This window comes from Strigops habroptila, unplaced genomic scaffold, assembly GCF_004027225.2.
Source record: "Strigops habroptila isolate Jane unplaced genomic scaffold, bStrHab1.2.pri NW_022045634.1_ctg1, whole genome shotgun sequence".
NCBI lineage: Eukaryota > Metazoa > Chordata > Aves > Psittaciformes > Psittacidae > Strigops > Strigops habroptila.
In genome coordinates this window covers 543,517-562,551 of record NW_022651110.1, presented here as the reverse complement: position 1 = coordinate 562,551, position 19,035 = coordinate 543,517, and the positions used below count along the sequence as shown (strand labels likewise).

The window sequence follows — 19,035 nt, the reverse complement described above, 5'->3', positions numbered from 1 at the left end:
ATTTTATTGTCCTTTATAATCAAACAAACCCTGATCTTGTTGCTCGGGTTGGAGCTCAACGCGGGCAACGGGTAGACTTGTTGTCTCTGGCAGGTCTTAAGCCTGACACGATGATTTTTCCTAAGCTTTTCCTTGCTAAACTTGGGCTTGAGCACTCTGAAACATGTGCCAAGGTAGCTTTTTGTCTGGTTAATGGCCTAGATTGGTGTTTTGAGAGAAACACGGTGGTTTTCCCTCAAAGGAGAGGTTTTAAACGTTGTCCTGTGCCACAGAGGGTGGAGAAGGATGGAGGAAACAGGGTTTAAGGTGTAAAACCCTTTTGATTTCACAGCATCTTGATTAAAAAGGATTTAAACTTAACTTCTCTGTCACCAGAGTGGCGTCTGCTCTGTGTAACTCTTTGCTTCTCCCTGCTGCCATCATAGTCTGGGCTTAAACTGGGCTGTTCTTCATGATCGTGCTTTCCTTGCTAATGTTCCCTCCTTGGATTTAGGGAAGCAAAGCTTGTGCCGTCACTTAAAGCTGGTTTTAGTTCCTAGCTGCTTGGTCACCTCAGAATCCAGAGGTTAAGCTGGGCTTAAGTCAACTTTTGCATCTCCAGTGGGTTGGGAAAGTAGGAGACGAGTGGGGCAGAACGTAATCGGGATTTCTTGTCGTGGCTGGTTGGGTGCAGAGGGCAAAAGGCCCTGGGAAAAGGAGCAGAAATCCCCCAAAATGAAATAAACCCCCCAAAATTCAACAGGATTGATGGGATTTGCCTTTGAGCTGGCGATATTCCACCTTTGAGGGATATGTTTGTCTGGGATAAGGCCGTATCTTCGACCAGATTTACCTACTTTGATGTGTTTAGGGTGGAAAAGGCCTTTTCCTTTCTCCAGGGGGGTTTTAGGTTGTGATGGAATGTTGAGGGTTGGCTCTCGGCAGTCAGAAACTGCAATTAGTTGGTGCCGAATCTGCCTTGGCTTGAGGGGAGAAGCTAAACCCGCAGCGTTGATCCTCTTAAAACCAGTTTTATCCCATTTCTTGTGATTTCTGCCAAGCTCCCGATGGGATCAACCAAAATCAGAGCGACCGGTTAATCGCAACCCACCTTATCAGTCACATTGGCCAACATCAACTCATCCCAAATCCAGAGCCTTAATCCCGGTGTCCCATGGAGCCCATCCGATAAAATCCACCCGCTAAACCTGCCCGCTGTGATCCCCAAATTGGGTTTGATCTAAAATCCTCTGGTTTCCCCCCAAAGCCCATGATGGATCCACAGCCAGAGAGCAGGATCCTCAACCTGTGGTTTCTAGGGATCATCTCGGGGATCCCACCGGAGCGCAGCGGCAGGGATGTGAGGTGGAAGATGGGAATGTTGGGGATGTGACAGTGCCAAACCCTTCCCGTTTCAATGAGCAGCACTAATTAAACCTGGGAAGAGCCTGGAATCTCCTCCGGGCAAAATTCCACTCCGGCATTCCCGTAGAGCAGAAAATGCTCTTTTTGGAATGTTTCTCCCCAAATGCCAGCTCATTGGATGTGGAGGAGCCCAGAGGTTGCTCTTGCATTGGCGTTTTGTCCTCTTTTCAGCTGCTTTTCCCCAAATCTCCCATCTCTCCAGTGTTTGCCATCCCAGCTATGAGTATTTGGGATTTAGTTGGCCAATGTGACGTTATCCACACCGGTGCTTGGGAAAGGCATAAGCGCAGCTCCAGCACGGATAAGCTCAGTCTACACCAGAGTTCCCACCACTGGGGGATGAATCCGACCTGGAATGCTTCGGATTGGATGTTAATTATGGGAATTAATCTCTTGTACTCAATTAATTTCCAATCTCAGTGGGGTTTTCCTCCCCTGTCTGATAAAACACACGATTAAACCCCTGACCACAGGGATCCGATGGATCTTCTCCATCCCAGTATTTGCCATGTTACCGTTGACCCACTTTTAAGTGGGATTTTAGGATGGTTTAAGACCTTTTAAGATGGTTTAAGACATTTTAAGATGGTTTAAGACCTTCTAAGGTGATGTTTTAAGAGGGTTTAAGACATTCTAAGAGGTGTTAAGACGTTTTAAGACCTTCTAAGATGACATTTTAAGAGGTTATAAGACCTTTTAAGATGTTTTAAGACCTTTTAAGATGGCTTAAGAGGTTTTAAGATGGTTTAAGACCTTTCAAGGTGATGTTTTAAGAGGTTATAAGACATTTTAAGATGTTTTAGGATCTCTTACGACTATGTTTTAAGACTGTTTGAAGACATTTCAAGATGGTTTAAGACACCTTAAGACCTTCTGAAGACCCTTTAAGATGTTTTAAGACACGTTTTTGACCCTGAGCATTCTCTTGTTGACTTAGATGCTGTTATTTAATGACCCCGAGCGGGACAGGGCCGTTAATTTTGCTGTTGTACAATATCGAGCTGAGGATTTGGTTTCAGATTTGCTCCTTCCAAATATTCCCTGTGATGGTTCCTATTGGATTTGCCAAAAGAGGCGGTTAAGGCTGTTCTGAGCTGAGGCTGACACCCTGAAATCATAAACTGGGATTAATTGCACTTAATTGCAGCTCCATTCTCTTCTCCTTTAAGGAGCTGCCTCTTGGCTTGGTGCACTCCAGAGCTTTGGAAATGGGGATTCTTCCTGTTGTACCCACTCGAACCCACGCGACGTTTCCATCCCACCATGGCATTGTATGAAATCAGGAGTGTTCAGCCCCAAATCTGCTGAAACACTGAAACCGGGAGGCTTCAAAGGGAGAAAAAGCCAGAAATACTAATCCTGGTGCTGGGTTTGTGGCGCAGGAGCTGGGGTTGAGCCTTTGCCTTTAGCTCTGGGAACCCAGCGGTGCCCATCGCGAGGGTTAGTCTGGTTTAACTGCTTGTAATTAGCCATTAGAGGATGCAAATGATCCCAAACTCCAGCCTGGAAGCATCTCGGTAGGACTTTTTGCTTGCAAAACAGCCAGGAATGAGCTCTCCAAGCACCTCGGATGCTTCTCCCAGCTTCCAGCATCGGTGCTTAGGCTGGCCTGGGGTTTAGCCACATTGGGCAGCTTAAAACCCAGCTTTTCTTTGGGAGGTGACCAAATTTGGGCTCGTTTCATGGCAAACTGGCTGGGTTCTGCCTGTTCATCTTCACAGCTCAGCTGAGCAGGGTTTAATCCCCCATATACTTTGGGAGATGCTTCCCAAGGCCCCCAAAAGACCGTTTTGGGGGGAAAATCACAGAGCTGCCCTAATAGCAGCAATTAAAACCTCAGCAGTTAAACCTGAGGCTCATTTTGCTTTTCTGCCTGAGATTCCCAAAGGAAAACCGTGTTTCTCTGCAGGTTTTATATGATTGTGGAAAGGAAAAGGCTTTGCAGGTTGTTCAGAGCTTAAGCTTTTAAGCAGGCTTAAAAAGCAGGATTAGGGCTGGCTCAGCAAGGCTGGAAGACCCAGTTTTGGGGTTGGGAAGCTGCTTTCAGCAGGTCTTTAGGTGCTGTTGCAATGAGTTGCTGGTCCTGTCTTAGGAGGAGAAGCATTGACCTATGGCTGGCGTAGCAATGGGCTGGGACTTGGTGGCGTCTCAGAGTTGAAGGTCCCTCGGGTTTAATTCTGGGTTTAAATCGTAAGGACTTGGGTTCAATGAGCCTGGTTTTAAGTCAGAAGTACCCAGGTTTAATTCAGAGGTACCTGGCTTTAATTCCAAAGTACTTGGGTTTAAATCACAGCAATCCAGGTTTAATGTGTAGGTACCTGAGTTTCGATTCACAGGTACCGAGAATTTGCATGGAACCAGGTTTAAATCGTGGGAAACTGGGTTTAAATCGTGGGAAACTGGGTTTAAATCACAGGAAACTGGGTTTAATGTGCAGGTACCCGAGTTTTGATTCACAGGTACCGAGAATTTGCGTGGAACCGGGGTTAAATCGCAGGAAACCGGGTTTAATGTGTAGGTACCTGAGTTTTGATTCACAGGTACCGAGAATTTGCATGGAACCAGGTTTAAATCGTGGGAAACTGGGTTTAAATCGTGGGAAACTGGGTTTAAATCACAGGAAACCGGGTTTAATGTGCAGGTACCCGAGTTTTGATTCACAGGTACTCAGAATTTGTATGTAACTGGGGTTAAATCGCAGGAAACTGGGTTTAATTCACAGCTATTTGGTTTAAACCAGAACTGACGGGGTTTAATCCAGAGGTACCCATGTTTAATTCAGAGCTACCTGGATTTAATTCATAGTTACCTGGGTTTAATTCAAAGTTACTCGAGTTTAATTTGCAGGCACACGGGTTTGATTTAAAGGTTTAACTCCCAGACACCCAGGTTTAAACCCCAGGACCCAGGTTTAACAGGCAGGTACCCGTGGTGATGGGCGCTGGTGAAGCTCAGTCCCAACCACTGATAGACCTACCATGTCCTCCATGCTCTGGTTTAATTCAGTGGGTTTTAATCCTTGATCCATTGTCCTTTGCATTTGAGAGCACGATGGGTTGACTTAAGGACTTAGACTCTCTCCTTGACCGAACTCAAGTCTTGTCCCAGCTCATCGCAGCTTTTATGCTCGGTGGGAGAGGACAGAGATGGTTTAGGCTCAGTTTAGCTGCAGGTAGAGGCAGGAACCACCACCCTGCTGCTTAATCTTGACTTAGGAGAACCTCAGATCATCACTGGTTGGGGTGCAGGCATGGAGGTGACCCGTGGCTTGACACCACCGTGCCCATCACAGTGGCAAGAAAGCCCCAAATCCCTTTAGTCTGAGCCTAAGAACGCTTCCCAGTGGGAAAGACTCCGAAGCGCCTTGTGGCATCTCGTGGTCCTGGTTTGCCACTGACTCCGGGCTGAGCATCCCCTCCTTGGGTGCAGCACCCCGTCAAGTGGATTTTTGGGTCAAATGAAGCAGGTTTTGGGTCCAGTTAGGCAGATTTTGGTGTATTTAATGGCATTTGGAGACTAACGTGATCCAGTTGTTCTTCCGGCAGCGCCGCGGGCGCTGGCATCTCAATTTTAGGTGGCTTCATAGAGCCTGTAGGGATGGACAGTGTCACTGCTCCCGTTTCCAACAGCAAAATGAACCAATATCCCTATTTGCCACCATCAAAGAGGCCCCAGCGTGGCTCTGCTGCCCTAAACCCTCCTTTTTACATCAAAAAATGATCTTTAGAACCAAGATTAGACCCAAAAATTGCTCTTCTTTGGGTTTTTTGTTTAAACTCAAGTCACTTTCCACATTTCTTACCAGCGTTCCCCCAAATAACTGGAAATGATGATGATAAGGAACCATCGGCCAGCGTTGAGCTGGTTTGGGAGGAGAAGATGAGGATTTAGGGAAGAAGAAGGAGATGCTGGTGATGGGAGCGGAGCCTCCTGCCCCGATTTGACCTTCCTCTTCTAAAACTCTCTCTTGATGATGTCACCGAAATGACCTTTTCCTTGAATCCCAGATATTTAGCCCCGTGGATGAGATTTAACAGAGTCAGGAGATGGGATGCGGCTTATTCCCAGTGTTCCTGCTCCATGGAGAGACACTCGCTGAGCCACGTAACACCAACTATAACCCAGCAGTTGTCTTCAGTGGTGAAGAAGCTTCATCTTTTGGTGGGGTTGGCGTCTCCGAAGTCACTGATGCCACCAGTGATCCCTCTGGGATCATTGTGGCTTTGCCCCTCATGGTCTCCATTGGCTTCATCTTCTTGGTGAAGACTCCCATGGCCAACATGAAATGCTGTCGGGGCTGGAGATGGGTCGTGGCTTCTCCTTGGTGCTCTTGAAGCATGAGGAGATGTCAAACAACGTGGTATCCCAACGACTGTCTTCAGTGGTGGAGAAGCTTCATCCTTCGGTTGGGTTGGCCAAGCTCATTGCATGTGTCCGTTGCCACCGGGTGATCCCCCCAGGACCATCCTGGCTCTGCCACTCGTGGTCTTCATTGGCTTCATCTTGGTGAAGGGTCTCCCAGAGCATCCATCCCCCTGCAGATGCTTTCAGCCACGGTTGCAGATGCTCCATCTCTCCTGATCCTGGCTTAGTCCAAAGCTTTTCTCCTCAATTCCCACCCAGCACGTGCACTTGGAGCATTTCTCCTCATTTTGGGGTTTCTTTCCCATCCCATGAGCACTTTTATCCTGATAAATAGGACAAGATGGAAATAGGACAAGATGGAAACTGGGGGTTTCACTCCCCAGTAGCTGCATCCGGATGTGGTTTATCCATAGGGAGCATCTGGAGGACAAACTGGTCTCCCCTTCTTGTCCTTGCTGCTTCCGTGGCATCAGTGAAGAGCATTGAAGTCCTCAAGCGTGTTCCTTCTTGATGGAAGATGGAAGTTGGGTCTTGGTCTTTCTGGGAGGGGGTTCACACCCAGCATCCACCTGGAAGCGTGGATGCGCATCCGGAGCTGTGGATCGCCGTCAGGACCTGCGGACACCCATCCAGATCCATGGCCACCATTTGAAGCCATGGATGTCTATCCCCATCCATGGATGCCATCCCAATCTATGGCCACCCATGTGGAGCTGCAGACACCCATCTGGATCCATGGACACCCATCTGGATCTGTGGATACCCATCAAAGACATGGACACTCATCTCAATCCCTGGATGCCCATCTGGATCCACAAACACCCATTTGGATTCAGCGGACACCCAATGCCCATCCAAATCCATGACCAACCCAACCCATCACCGTGGTGCTCCGAGGAATCCCACCTCTTCCCAACACATGGTGGTGTTTTACTCCCCATCTGACTCCTCACAGCATTCCTGGATTCTGGCATCCCCCGTGACCTTCCTCTTCCCCTTCTCCTGCTCTTCCTTTCTCCACGGATCCACTGGATCTGGGCTGTAACATTGGGAATCCTCAACTATGGGCTCAAAAAGCCTTTTCCACCAGGAAACCAAATTCCTGGTGCTGCCTTAGAAGGAGGAAACTCAATCCAGTCAGTTTACAGCAAATTCATGGAATTCCTGGAGGGATTTCAGGGATAATCCCATGCGGGAGATGATTCCTGGGGATTGAGAACTTTTTCTCCCTTCCAAACCGTTGCTGTGAGGGTTTTCTGGGCACATCCAAGCAAAAATCCCATCCCGAGGGATTTATGAGCTGGAAAAGGGAGTTTGGACAATGGCTGTTGGTTAATTCCCTGTTTCTTGGCATGGTTGGAGGAGGAAATCCTGGGAAAACATCACCCAGACCCCAAACTCAAACCAGTTGTTGTCAATGATGAGGCTTTAGAAGTACCTGGGATGGGGAGGAGGTGGCAGAGATGATCCCATGGGAAGCTGTCAGCCCCAAATTCAGATTTAGGTGGAAAAGAGGATGGAAAACTGCTGTTTGCGTCGCAGGGCTATTTGATAGCTCCTTCTTTTCCCTTATTCCTTGTCTTCCCCTTGGGAATTCCTTGGGAATAGCTGCGTCTGGTTGAGCAATGGCTCTCCTTGGCCATTGGGTCCTTGTCCGCCGCGGTGGACGGATCCAGAGCCCTTTGCCTTTGGTTTCTTCTCCTTTGAGCTACAGTTCTCAATCCCGTATGTGACAACGTGGTGGTGAGGGCCTCGAGCAAGAGGTCCCATGGGCAGTCCTGCTCCATCCCTTCCCAACGCCTTCCCCTTTGCCGTTGTCGGAGCGGGCTCAGTGCCGGTGCGTGTGGACGGGGCGATGGGGTGATGAGGCCGAGGTACTAACGTGTCTCCTCTGTTCCCTTCTGTTCTCTTTGGCAGAAATGGCACCCAAATTGAAGAAAAAAGGGCATTCGGGGCGAGAGCAGAAGAAGGTACGAGCCAGAGCGGCCTCCTCGTGGTGCTGGAGATAGGATTGAGTCAGCGGGGAGGTTGGGAATGCTGGTGGGACCATCACCAACGTGCTCCATGGGTGGATGCCATTCCCTTGTTCAGCCAAAGCGGCTTGTGGTTGGCTTGGCAGCTGGCCCAGGCCACCCTAGGTTGGAAGGACACAGGAAGGTGTTGTGGTGACCAACAGGAAAGCTGGAGAGTGGCTTCGGACAAGGGATATAGGGATAGGAAAAGGAGGAATGGCTTTAACCTGACAGAGGGGAGGCTGAGATTGGGTATTGGGAAGAAGTTCTTCCCTGTGAGGGTGGTGGGACGCTGGGTTGAATGGAGGTTTGGATGAACCATCCCTGGCAGTGTTCAAGGCCAGGTTGGACACAGGGGCTTGGAGCAACCTGCTCTGGTGGAAGGTGTCCCTGCCCGTGGCAGGGGGTTGGAGCTGGATGATCTTCATGGTCCCTTCCAACCCATCCCATCCCATGAGGAAGGGGTTTCGGTGCTCAGGAAGGTGCTTTGGCCTCTCACCGGTGCTTTCCTTCCCTCCTCCAGCATCACCATCACCACCATCAACCGGTGCAGCAGCAGCAGCCGCCGCCGCAGCCGCAGCCTCCGCCGCAGCAGCCGCCTCCTCCTCCTCCTCCTCCTCCACCGCAGCCGCTGCCGCCGCAGCCGCTGCCGCCGCAGCAGCCGCCGCCGCCACCCCCAGCACCACCGGTCCCTCAACAAGCTCCTCCACCACCAATGAAGTCTTCTCCTCCGCCCTTCGTCCCTGCCCAGGTCCCCGTCCTGGAGCACCCGCTGCCGGGGAACATGTTCGACACCATGACGCATTTCACCCAACCCATCCTGCATCTCCCGCAGCCGGAGATGCCGCCTCATCTCCCTCAGCCCCCCGAGCACAGCACTCCTCCCCACCTCAACCAGCATGCCGTGGTGTCTCCTCCAGGTGAGCGTGGTGGTGGCCTCTCCTCCTCAACATGGGGAGGAAGAGGATGGTGTTGGGAGGGGGTTTACTCCTCCTTATGGCCTCTTGGGACAACCTTCTTCAAGGTGGATGGTGTTGGGTGAGGGTTTGTTCCTCCTTGGGACAACCATCCCCGAGGTGGATGGTGTTGGGTGAGGGTTTGTTCCTCCTTGGGACAACCATCCCCGAGGTGGGAGGAAGAGGATGGTGGTGGGTGGGGATTTGTTCCTCCTTTTGGGCCTCTTGGGACAACCATCTTCAAGATGGGAGGAAGAGGATGGCACTGGATGGGATTTAATTCCTCCTGGAGGATGATTGGGATGGAGGAGCGATGGGTGGGCAATAAGAGGTTCTCCACACCGTGGTGCCACTGTAGTATCCCCAACTGGTTTGGGTTGGAAAAGACCTTAAGATCATCCAGTTCCAAGCCCTGCCACGGGCAGGGACACCTTCCACCAGAGCACGTTGCTCCAAGCCCCTGTGTCCAACCTGGCCTTGAACGCTGCCAGGGATGGGGCAACCAAACCTTCTCCATTCAACCCCTTCCAGTGTCCCACCACCCTCACAGGGAAGAACTTCATCCCAATATCCCATCTAACTCTTCCCTCTCCTGTTGGAAGCTGTTGCTCTTCATCCCATCCCTCCATCCCTTGTCCAAAGCCCCTCTCCAGGTTTCCTGGAGCCCCTTTAGGCACTGGAGCTGCTCTAAGGTGTCCGCTTCAGGAGCCTTCTCTTCTCCAGGTGCCCCAGCGCAGCTCCCTCAGCCTGGCTCCGGGACAGAGCTGCTTGGAGCATCCTGGTGACGTTCCACCTCTTCCCCGTCCTGACGTTGTCCCTTTGTCCGCAGCTTTGCACAACGCTCTGCCTCAGCAGCCCTCGAGACCCAGCAACCGCGCCGCGGCGCTGCCCCCGAAGCCTTCGCGTCCCCCGGCCGTGTCACCAGCCATCAGCCAGCAGCCCCTTCTCCCCCAGCCGCCGCTGCCCCAACCCCCCCAGGTCCTGCTGGAGGACGAAGAGCCTCCTCCTCCTCCGCACCACAACCTGCCTCTGAGCACCAGCCAGATGCAGCTCTACCTTCAGCAGCTGCAGAAGGTGCAGCCTCAGACTCCTCTTCTCCCTTCAGTGAAGGTCCAGTCGCAACCGCAGCCGCCGCTGCAGCCCCCGGCTCACCCCGCGGTGCAGCAGCTGCAGCACCAGCCGCCACCTCGGCCCATGCACATGCAGCCCATGCCCTTCCCATCCCACCTCCCCCAAGCCCAGCCGCCGCCGCCGCAGCAGCAGCAGCAGCACCCGGCGCCGCAGCCGCCGCCGCCGCCGGCCAAGCCGCAGCAGGTCATCCAGCACCACCCGTCACCGCGGCACCATAAGCCCGATCCCTACTCGACCGGTGAGCGGGCAGCGGCCTGGGTGCGCTGGGCCATGAGGAAGGGGTAGGAGGCGGTGGGGTGGGTCCTGTGCGCCTGCTGGTGCGTGGTGCTGGGTGCGGAGGAAGCCCCAGGGAGGTGGAGCCGGATGGAAGAGCCCGGTGAGGCCTCTTCCCAGCTCCCGTTGGAATTTGGGGCTATCAAGTGTTGGGAGGATCTGGAGGAGGTCGAATCCTTCAGGAACATGAGCTCAAGGTTTGGAGGATCTCAAGGATCTGGAATTGTTGAGGGTCTCGAGGATCTTATTCCGAGGATCTCAAAGTTTTGAGGAACAAGGATCTTGGTTTTGAGGATCTCAGGGTTTGGAGGTACAAGTACCTCTCGATTTTGAGGATCTCAGGGTTTGGAGGTGCAGGTACCTCGTTTTTGAGGATCTCAGGGTTTGGAGGTACCGGTACCTCTCGCTTTTGAAGATCTCAGGAATCTCGTTTTGAGGATCTCAAGGATCTCAAAGTTTTAAGAAACAAGGATCCCAAGTTTTTGAGGATCTCAAGGATCTGGAGGTTCTCAAGTGCTTTAGGATCTCGAGGATCTCAAGTTTTGGAGGATATTGAAGCGTTTGAGGGTCTCGGTGGCGTTTCTGAGGACCTCGAGGTTCTCTGATCGTTGAGGAGCTAAAGGATATCAAGCATTTGAGGAACAAGGATCTCAAATCCTTGAGGAACTCGAGGATTTCGAGTCTTTGAGGGACTCAGCCTCAGTCCTTTGAGGATCTCGGGTTTTTAAGGAACTTGAGAATCTCGTTTTGAAGGAACTCCAGGTTCTTGAATCTTGGAGGCTCTCAAGCATCTCACCTCTGATGTGTGAGTTCATCACCATCCTGGCCTGGATGGTCTCTCTTGAGGAAGCAGAGGGAGATCCCAGATCTCCATCGTGCTCACGGACTCAGTGGTGCCACCACTGACATTCCCTATTGGGAATGTCTCCGGGTGGGATAACTCTGGCTGTGTTGTGCTTTGGAGACCGAGCAGCCATCAAACCGCTGCGGTTTAGGAGGTCTCGCTCCTGCTTTTGCTTCTCCACCTGGTTCCCCAGGTTGGGGCCCATCAGGTCTTTGCTCCTGAAGTTGTCCTCAGCTCTGTGCAGGGACAAAACCCCTGGATTCGAATGGGTGAGGGCAGGAAGCGCTTGGAGCTGCTTCTCCCACCTGCAAAGCTGCCGCGGGCAGTCGGACACAACGTCCATGGTGGAGCCTGGTGGCTCCTGAAGACCTCCCATTGCTTGTAGAGCAAACACGTCCCGCTTCAATGGCTTGGGGCTGGGCGAGGTGCAGGCAGGGCAGTGTCAGCGCTTGGGGTGTCCCATAGGGAATGGCTTTATAGCCCTGAATATCCATGGGCCACCAGGAGAACCATCAGAAGGGATCCACTTACGGGGGGACACCACAAGCGAGCCGTGGTGTGCAGCCTTGGAGCATCTTCTGCTCCCTGGTGCTGCCTCGTGGCAGCGTTTCCAGCTGGGACGAGGTGGTCGGGGTCCATTGAGGACATCCCAAGGCCACCCACCGTTGGTCCGGGATGGGATTGTGCCATGGGATGGTGGCGTGACGGTGGTCGGGGGGGTGATGCTTGGCGTGCGCCGGTGGTGACGATGGTTAACTGATTGCTGCCAAACTGTTCCCAGGTCACTTGCGGGAAGCCCCTTCCCCTCTCATGATGCATTCCCCACAGATGCCGCAGTTCCAGGGTTTGGTCCACCAGTCGCCACCTCAACAAACTATCCAGCCAAAAAAGCAGGTAAAAAGGGAAGGAGAGCACCCAACCGCGGGGTCCCACCACCCGGGACCATCATCATCCCACCACCAGCTTGGGACCAAAGCACCGAGAGCCCAGGGGCCAGCGGTTCGCAGCGGGAGTTTGGGAATGGAGGGGAGGGATGAGGGATGGGCATCACCAAACGTGTCTTGAGGTGGTTTTGTCCTGTGGTAGGAGATGAGAGCTGCCTCCGTCGTCCAATCTCAACCCATGGTGGTGAAGGAGGAGAAGATGCATTCGCCTGTCATCCGTAACGAGACCTTCAGCCCCCCGCTGCGGCAAGATCCACCGAAACACCCGGAGAACATCAAACCACCCGCTCACATCCCGCAACGTGAGTGCTGGGACACGCCACTTCCATGGTCTGATCCATGGGACCGATCCCATCTCATGGCCACTCGGTTTTGGGGGCTGAGAACCCATCACCCCTTATGTTGGTGTCACCTCTGGGTGGTTCCCCCTTGATGAGGAGGTCCTGGGGGACCCTGATGAGCTCTGACAGGAGCTGCTGGTTTTTAGGGACGGAGATGAAACCCATGGAAGGGGGACGACCCGTTATCAGACCCCCGGAGCAGAACCCACCACCACCAGGAGTGCAGGAGAAAGATCGGCAGAAGCAGGAGCCCAAAACACCCGTTGCCCCCAAAAAGGTAAAAAATTGGGAAGAACCTCCCAAAATTCAACATGAACCTCCCAAAATTCAACATGAACTTCCCAAAATTCAACATAAACCTCCCAAAATCAAGCAGGACCATGTTGGTCACCTGAAGGTTGGGGTGCATGGCCAAGATTTGGTGGTTTCCACCTCCAAATGGAGGTGGAAAGCGCCTCGTGTTGGTTGGAGAGGTGGAGGTAGGACCCCCACGAGGCTGAGGAATGTGCTGCCGTCCAGAGGGAGCTTCAGAAGTGGGGCCACGTGAACCTCATGAGGTTCTACAAGCCAAATGCAAGGTCGTGCACTCGGGTCGGTTGCTGTTGTAGGAAGTCCAGAGGCGGCCCCGGAGCTGCTGCGAGGGCTGGAGCAGCTCTGCTGTGGAGCCAGGCTGAGAGAGCTGGGCTGGGGCAGCCTGGAGAAGGCTCTGGAGAGACCTTCTTGTGGTCTTTCCATGGATGTAAGAGGCTTAGATAAGAATGATGGAGAGAAGCTTTTGGCCAAGACCTGTAGGACAAGGGGCAGCGGATTTAAACTGGAAGAGGGAAGAGTTAGATGAGATCTTAGGAAGTTCTTTTCTATGAGGGTGGTGGGACGCTGGAATGGGTTGAATGGAGAAGGTTTGGATGTCCATCCCTGGCAGTGCTCAAGGCCAGGTTGGACACAGGGGCTTGGAGCAACCTGCTCTAGTGGAAGGTGTCCCTGCCCGTGGCAGGGGGTTGGAGCTGGATGAGCTTTAAGGTCCTTTCCAACCCAACCCATTCCATGATTCTCCCATTCTGAGTGTGCATGGGGAGCGCGAGGAGCCTCCTGCTTGGCTTCGTGGGAGGAAATGCTGCCCAGCTGCCTGATGTTGCTCCACCTCCATCCTCCAACCCTGGGACACCAAAAGGGCTTTCTCCACATGGGAACAGCTTCGGCGGCAACAGGATGATTGTTCCCACCCTGAGCAGCTCTTCCAAACCTCTGTCCTTCTTCTCTTTAGGACCTGAAAATCAAGAACATGGGGTCCTGGGCGAGCTTGGTGCAGAAGCATCCCACCACCCCGTCCTCCACGGCCAAGTCCTCCAGCGACAGCTTCGAGCAGTTCAAGAGGGCGGCGCGGGAGAAGGAGGAGCGGGAGAAGGCGCTGAAGGCTCAGGCGGAGCAAGTGGAGCGGGAGAAGGAGCGGATGCGGCGGGAGCAGGAGAGGATGAGGTGAGAGCAGCACCACCGGCAGCACCAGCGCCATCGTGGTGGACGTGTTTTGGGGTGTCCTCACCTTGGCCATGGGCTCAGGGAGATGGGTGTTCTCATGGCATGATCCCATCTCGGGGCACAAATCTGATCCCAACTGATCTGATCCATGGCACTAATGTGATCCCATCTTAGGGCACAAATCCAGTCCCAACTCGAGGCATAAATCGGATCTAATCCGTTGCGTGATCCAGCCTCGTGACACGGATCTGGTCTGATCCATGGCATGATCTTGATCTCGTGGCGTGAATCTGATCCAGTTCATGGCATGATCCCATCTCCTGGCATAAATCAAATCCCATGGCACAAATCCAGTCTGATCTCTGGCACGATCCCATCTGGTGACATGAATCTGATCCAGTCATGTGGCACAGCCTGCACCAGGCTGATCCATGGCACAAATCCAATCCCATCCCATGGCACGAATCCCATCCCATTGCACAAACCTGATGTGATCTCACACCACAGTCCCCTCTCTTGGCACAATCCAATCTGACCCCTGGCACAATCTGTGCTGATCCCATCTCACATCACAAATCCAATTGGATTTCACGCCACAACTCCGCACCAGCACCTCTTCTCCCCATTCCCATTCGGGCCACCAAACCTCAGCGCCGGAGCTGCCCATTCCTGGTGTTGGAGCATCCACCCCAGCGCAGCGGAGAGCAGCCGGCTCCCAAACCTCAGCCAGGGTTCTGTGGGCACGAGGTGCCCCGTTCCTGACGGCACATCCCGGGTGTTCTGGCAGGAGCCGGGAGGATGAGGATGCCATGGAGCAGGCGCGCCGGGTGCACGAGGAGGTGCGGCGGCGCCAGGAGCAGCAGCAGCAGCAGCAGCAGCAGCAGCAGCAGCAAGCGGCGGCGGCGGCGGCGGCGGCAGCTCCCCAAGCCCAGAGCTCACAGCCCCAATCCTCCCAATCCATGTTGGATCAGCAGCGGGAGATGGCCAGGAAGCGGGAGCAGGAGCGGAGGCGCCGGGAAGCGGTGAGTGGAATCGCTGGGGGTGGTGGAGGAAAAAAAGCCTTGGGGATGATGGAAAACCCAGAGGGAAGCGAATAAACACAGTGCGCAGGGATTCTGAAAAATCCTTGGGAATGCAAAGGAAAATCCCCCCCTGGATGCCCAGAAAGCCCTTGGGGGTGGTGGGAAATCCCTGGAGAGGCTGAAAAATCCCTGTAGATGGTGAAAAATCCTTGGAGATGCCAAAAATGCTCAGGAATGCTGCAGAATCTCCAGGGACACTGCAGAATCCCGAAGGATGCTGAAAAGTCTCCAGGGATGTCAAAAAGAAATGCCTGAAAAGTGGCTGGGAATGCTGAAAAATCCCTGGGGATGCCTTAAAAACTTCCATAGGGATTGCTGGGGCACTCTAAAATCCCCAAAGTTACCAAGAAAACCCTCTGAGAATGGAAATAACAAACTTGGGAATTGCAAAAAAAAATCTGGGAATGCAGAAAGAATTCCTGGGAATGCCAAAAAAATCCTTGGGGATGGTGAAAAATCACTGAGGACACTCAGAAATCCTCCAGAAAACCCTCTGAGAATGTTAAAAAAATCACAGAATGTTAAAAAATCACAGAATGTTAAAAAGAGAATGTCCAGAAAAACCTCGGAATGGTGAAAAACATCCCGGGAATGCCAAACAAATCCTTGGGAATGGTGCAAAAATTGCTGGGACCCTAAAAAATCCTCCGTGTTCCCCCAAAAGCCCCCTGAGAAAGTCATAAAAAAAACCCCAAAATGAACAAAAAAACCTTTTGGGAATGCCGGGAATGCCGCAGGGAATCCCTGACGCCGTTTCCCTTCTCTTGCAGATGGCAGCGACGATCGACATGAATTTCCAGAGCGATTTATTGGCCATCTTTGAGGAGAACCTTTTCTAGCGGCGCCGGCGGCTCCGGCGCCCGTTTTGTTCCTCCCGATTTGACTCTTTCCAAGGAAAAAAAACCACAAAAAACCAACAAAAAATTCCCAGGAAAAAAAAAAAAAAAAAAAACAAAAAAAAACCACAGGGGGAAAAAAAAAATCCACAAAAAAGAAAGGAAAAAAAAAAAAAACACCACGAAAATTTTTCTCCTTTTTCCCTCCCCCGCCAAAAAAAAAAAAAAACAAAAAAAAAAAACCAAAAAAAAAAAAAAACATGGAAAAGTCAAAAAAGCTTCGGACTCTCCGTTAAGTGTTAATGCGGGAGCGGGATCGTCCGGCGCGGCCGTCCCCGGAATGCCGGGAATTCTCCTTCTTTTCCCTCTTTCTTCCCTCTTTTCACACCAAAACCCTTGAAAAATGGCAAAAAAAACCCGCCCAAATCTTCTAAAACATCCAAAAGGAAAAAAAAGATTCAAGTCCAATCCCAGCGGAAAAGCTCGATCCAGACGCGAATCCGCCGGGAAAAGGCCCTTCCCCGCCCCCCCCACCCCCCCCCCTTCCCAATGTATATTCCGGGTTTATTTTTATTTGGGTGTTTTGTTTTTTGGTTTTTTTTTTCTTGTTTTTTCACGTATTTTGGAAAAAAAAAAACCAACAAAAAAAAAAAAAAAAAAAGGAATTTCTTTTCGGAATTCGAAAGGTTCAAACGGCGGCAAAAACGCGACCGGGAAGGGCGGGAGGGGCGGGAGGGGGAGGGGCGGCGGGGGAGGGGAGGGGCAGCCGGAGAGAGGGAGGGGCGATGGGGGAGGGGAGCCCCCCCCCTTCCGTTTTGGGGGTTTTTCCTCCTCCTTTTTTTCCTACTTTTTCAGTCTTTTTCTCCCTTTGTCCCAAATTTTTCTCCATTTTTTCCCTCCTTTTTTCTTTTTTCCTCCTTTTTCCCAATATTTTCCTCTTTATTTTTGTCCTTTCCCTGCTCATTTTTCTCCTTTTTTCTTTTAATTTTTTTCCTTTTTCCTCCTTTTTTCCCTTTTCTCTTTATTTTTCCACTCCTTTTCCTCCTTTTCCCCTCTTTCCCTTTTTCTGTTTTTTTCCCCATTTTTCTCCTTTTTGCCTTTTTTCCCTTTTATTTTTTATTGCCCTTTTTTCTCCTTTTTCCTCTTTTTTCTTTTTTCCTCTTTTCCTCTTTTTTCTTTTTTCTTTTCCCTTTTTTCTTTCTTCCTCTTTTTCCTTTCAGTTTCCTGCTTTTTTTTCCTTTTTTCTTCATTTCCCTTTTCTCCCTTCTTCGTTTTTCCTTTATTTCCCTTTTCCCCTTTATTTTCCTCCTGTTTTCCCCATTTTCATCCTTTCTTCCCTTATTTCCTTTCTTCCCTTTTCTTTTCCTTCTTTATTCCTCTTTTTCCATCTTTTCCCTTCATTTCCCTCCCTTTCCCCCCATCCCCCTCCCGGAGCTCCCCTTTTGCCCATTTCCTCCCACAAGTCGCCGCTTTCTCCCGTGCTTTTTGTATGATTTTAATGGTTTTCCCGCTCCTGTCGGGGCTCCAGCCCATTCCCGGCATTCCCGAGCCCCGGCGCACCCCCGGGGGCGGAGCCTCCCCCCTCCCCCCCATTAATGTTATTATATTATTATTATTATAATTATTCCTGGCCGGAGCCGCCCGGAGCCGTCGCTCGGATCCGACCCCCGGAGGCGCGGCCGGAGCCGGGGCCGGGGCCGGTGCTGATGATGCTGATGATGATGATGGAATAAACGCAGCTCTTTTGGTTTTGTACAAAACACGCCACGGGATTGGCCGCTTCTTGCACCGGGGGGCGGGGCCTGGGGGAAAGGGGCGGGGCCAGAGGAGGAGGGGTCTCCCCAACCCCGCCTTGGTGTCATCCCCGAACTTCCAAACATGGGGAAAAGGAGATTCGGAACCTGAATTTGAAACTTGAGGCTTGAATTTGAAATTTGAGGCTTGAATTTGAAACTTGAGGCTTGAATTTGAAACTTTACAGGTTGCGTTTGAAAAGTCAGGGTGAGATTTGAAATTGAAGGATGACGTTTGAAAATTGAGGCTTGAACTTTGAGAGTTGAAATTGAAATTCGAGGGGTAAATATGAAATTCCATTAAATCTGTAATTTGAAAGTTAAATTTGAAGATTCAGGGTGAAATTTGAAACGTAAGGGTTAAATTTGAAAATTGAGGTTGAAATTTTGAGGCTTAACATTGAAATTTGAGGGTTAAAGCTGAAATTTGAGGGTTAGGCGTGAAATTTGAGGATTAAGTCTAATTTGAAAGTTAAACTTGAAAAATCAGGTTGAAATTTGAAATGTAAGGGTTAAATTTGGAACTTGAGGTCGAAATCTGAAAATTGAGGCTTACCATTGAAAGTTGAGGGTTAAGTATGGAATTTGAGAGTTAAATCTGTAATTTTAGGGTTAAATTTAAAAATTGATTCATTTTTTAAATTCGAGGATTTTGGATTTTGAACTTGAGGGTTACATTTAAAAATTCATTCTGAAATTTGAGGTTGAAAATTGAAATTTGAGGTTTAAATTTTTGTGAAGTGAGAATATTTGGATTAAAATGGTGAAATGAGTCCAAATTTAGGTTTTGCTTCAAACCAAATCTTTATTTGACAAACTTAAACCTTAAACCCCAAAATTCAGTTTAAATTTTAGAATTTAATCGAAGTGAGATTTTTTTTTAATTGCATGTTTTAATTAAAGCCCAAAATTTAGATTTTTCACGTTTACTCAAATGGAAACATTGAAAAATGGTGTCTGAAACCCCAAAATTTCATTTTTATTTTAAAATTTAGCCTTAAAGCCTGTAAAAATCCTCTCCTCTTAATATTAAATTAATATTAATTAGGATTTAATTGTAGCTTTAAAACTGAGAAGGCAATTTCTCACGCTTCCATTTTCAAGTGTTGAAAATGTTCCATTTTTTTATTAAGGATGGTGAAAAGCCAAATTTCCCACTTTGGGGAATTCGGAGTTGAATTTTCCCGTTGAAAATCAACCTCCAAATGGGGAAAATTTCGTTGCAAATGGAGAACGGACCCTTCGGATTCTTCCAATTCAGAGAATTCAAATTTGAAATCGAAATGTTGAATTATTTGGTGATCGTTATTATTAATAATTATTAATGTGATTTTATTACTCATTCTTTATTGAATCCAAGCGCAGCCACAGGATTATTATCAATTATTATCTATTATTATTATCGATTATTATAATTATCAATTATCGATTATTATCGATCATCTGATACTAAGCTATAATATGATGATTGATAATAATAATGATAATGATGATGGTTGATAATAAACGATAATTGGTAATAATTGATGCTTGGTAATAATGATAATCGATAATGATTATCGCTTATAAATCATCGAT

At 50.3% G+C, this 19,035-nt stretch overlaps 1 protein-coding gene across 8 annotated transcripts in view; it reads left to right on the top strand.

Annotated features, from left to right (window-relative positions):
* BRD4 (bromodomain containing 4) overlaps positions 1 to 15,727 on the top strand; it is a 52,226-nt gene extending 36,499 nt beyond the window's left edge. For all 8 annotated transcript variants that reach the window (XM_030475302.1, XM_030475299.1, XM_030475295.1 and 5 more), the window contains exons 14-22: positions 7,687 to 7,739; positions 8,305 to 8,701; positions 9,567 to 10,106; positions 11,767 to 11,879; positions 12,072 to 12,231; positions 12,417 to 12,547; positions 13,535 to 13,746; positions 14,534 to 14,768; positions 15,599 to 15,727. In XM_030475302.1, coding sequence (XP_030331162.1) covers positions 7,687 to 7,739; positions 8,305 to 8,701; positions 9,567 to 10,106; positions 11,767 to 11,879; positions 12,072 to 12,231; positions 12,417 to 12,547; positions 13,535 to 13,746; positions 14,534 to 14,768; positions 15,599 to 15,667 — 1,910 coding nt within the window. In that variant the 3' untranslated portion in view covers positions 15,668 to 15,727. The remainder of the gene's footprint in view (positions 1 to 7,686; positions 7,740 to 8,304; positions 8,702 to 9,566; positions 10,107 to 11,766; positions 11,880 to 12,071; positions 12,232 to 12,416; positions 12,548 to 13,534; positions 13,747 to 14,533; positions 14,769 to 15,598) is intronic.
* The last annotated feature ends 3,308 nt before the right edge of the window (positions 15,728 to 19,035 follow it).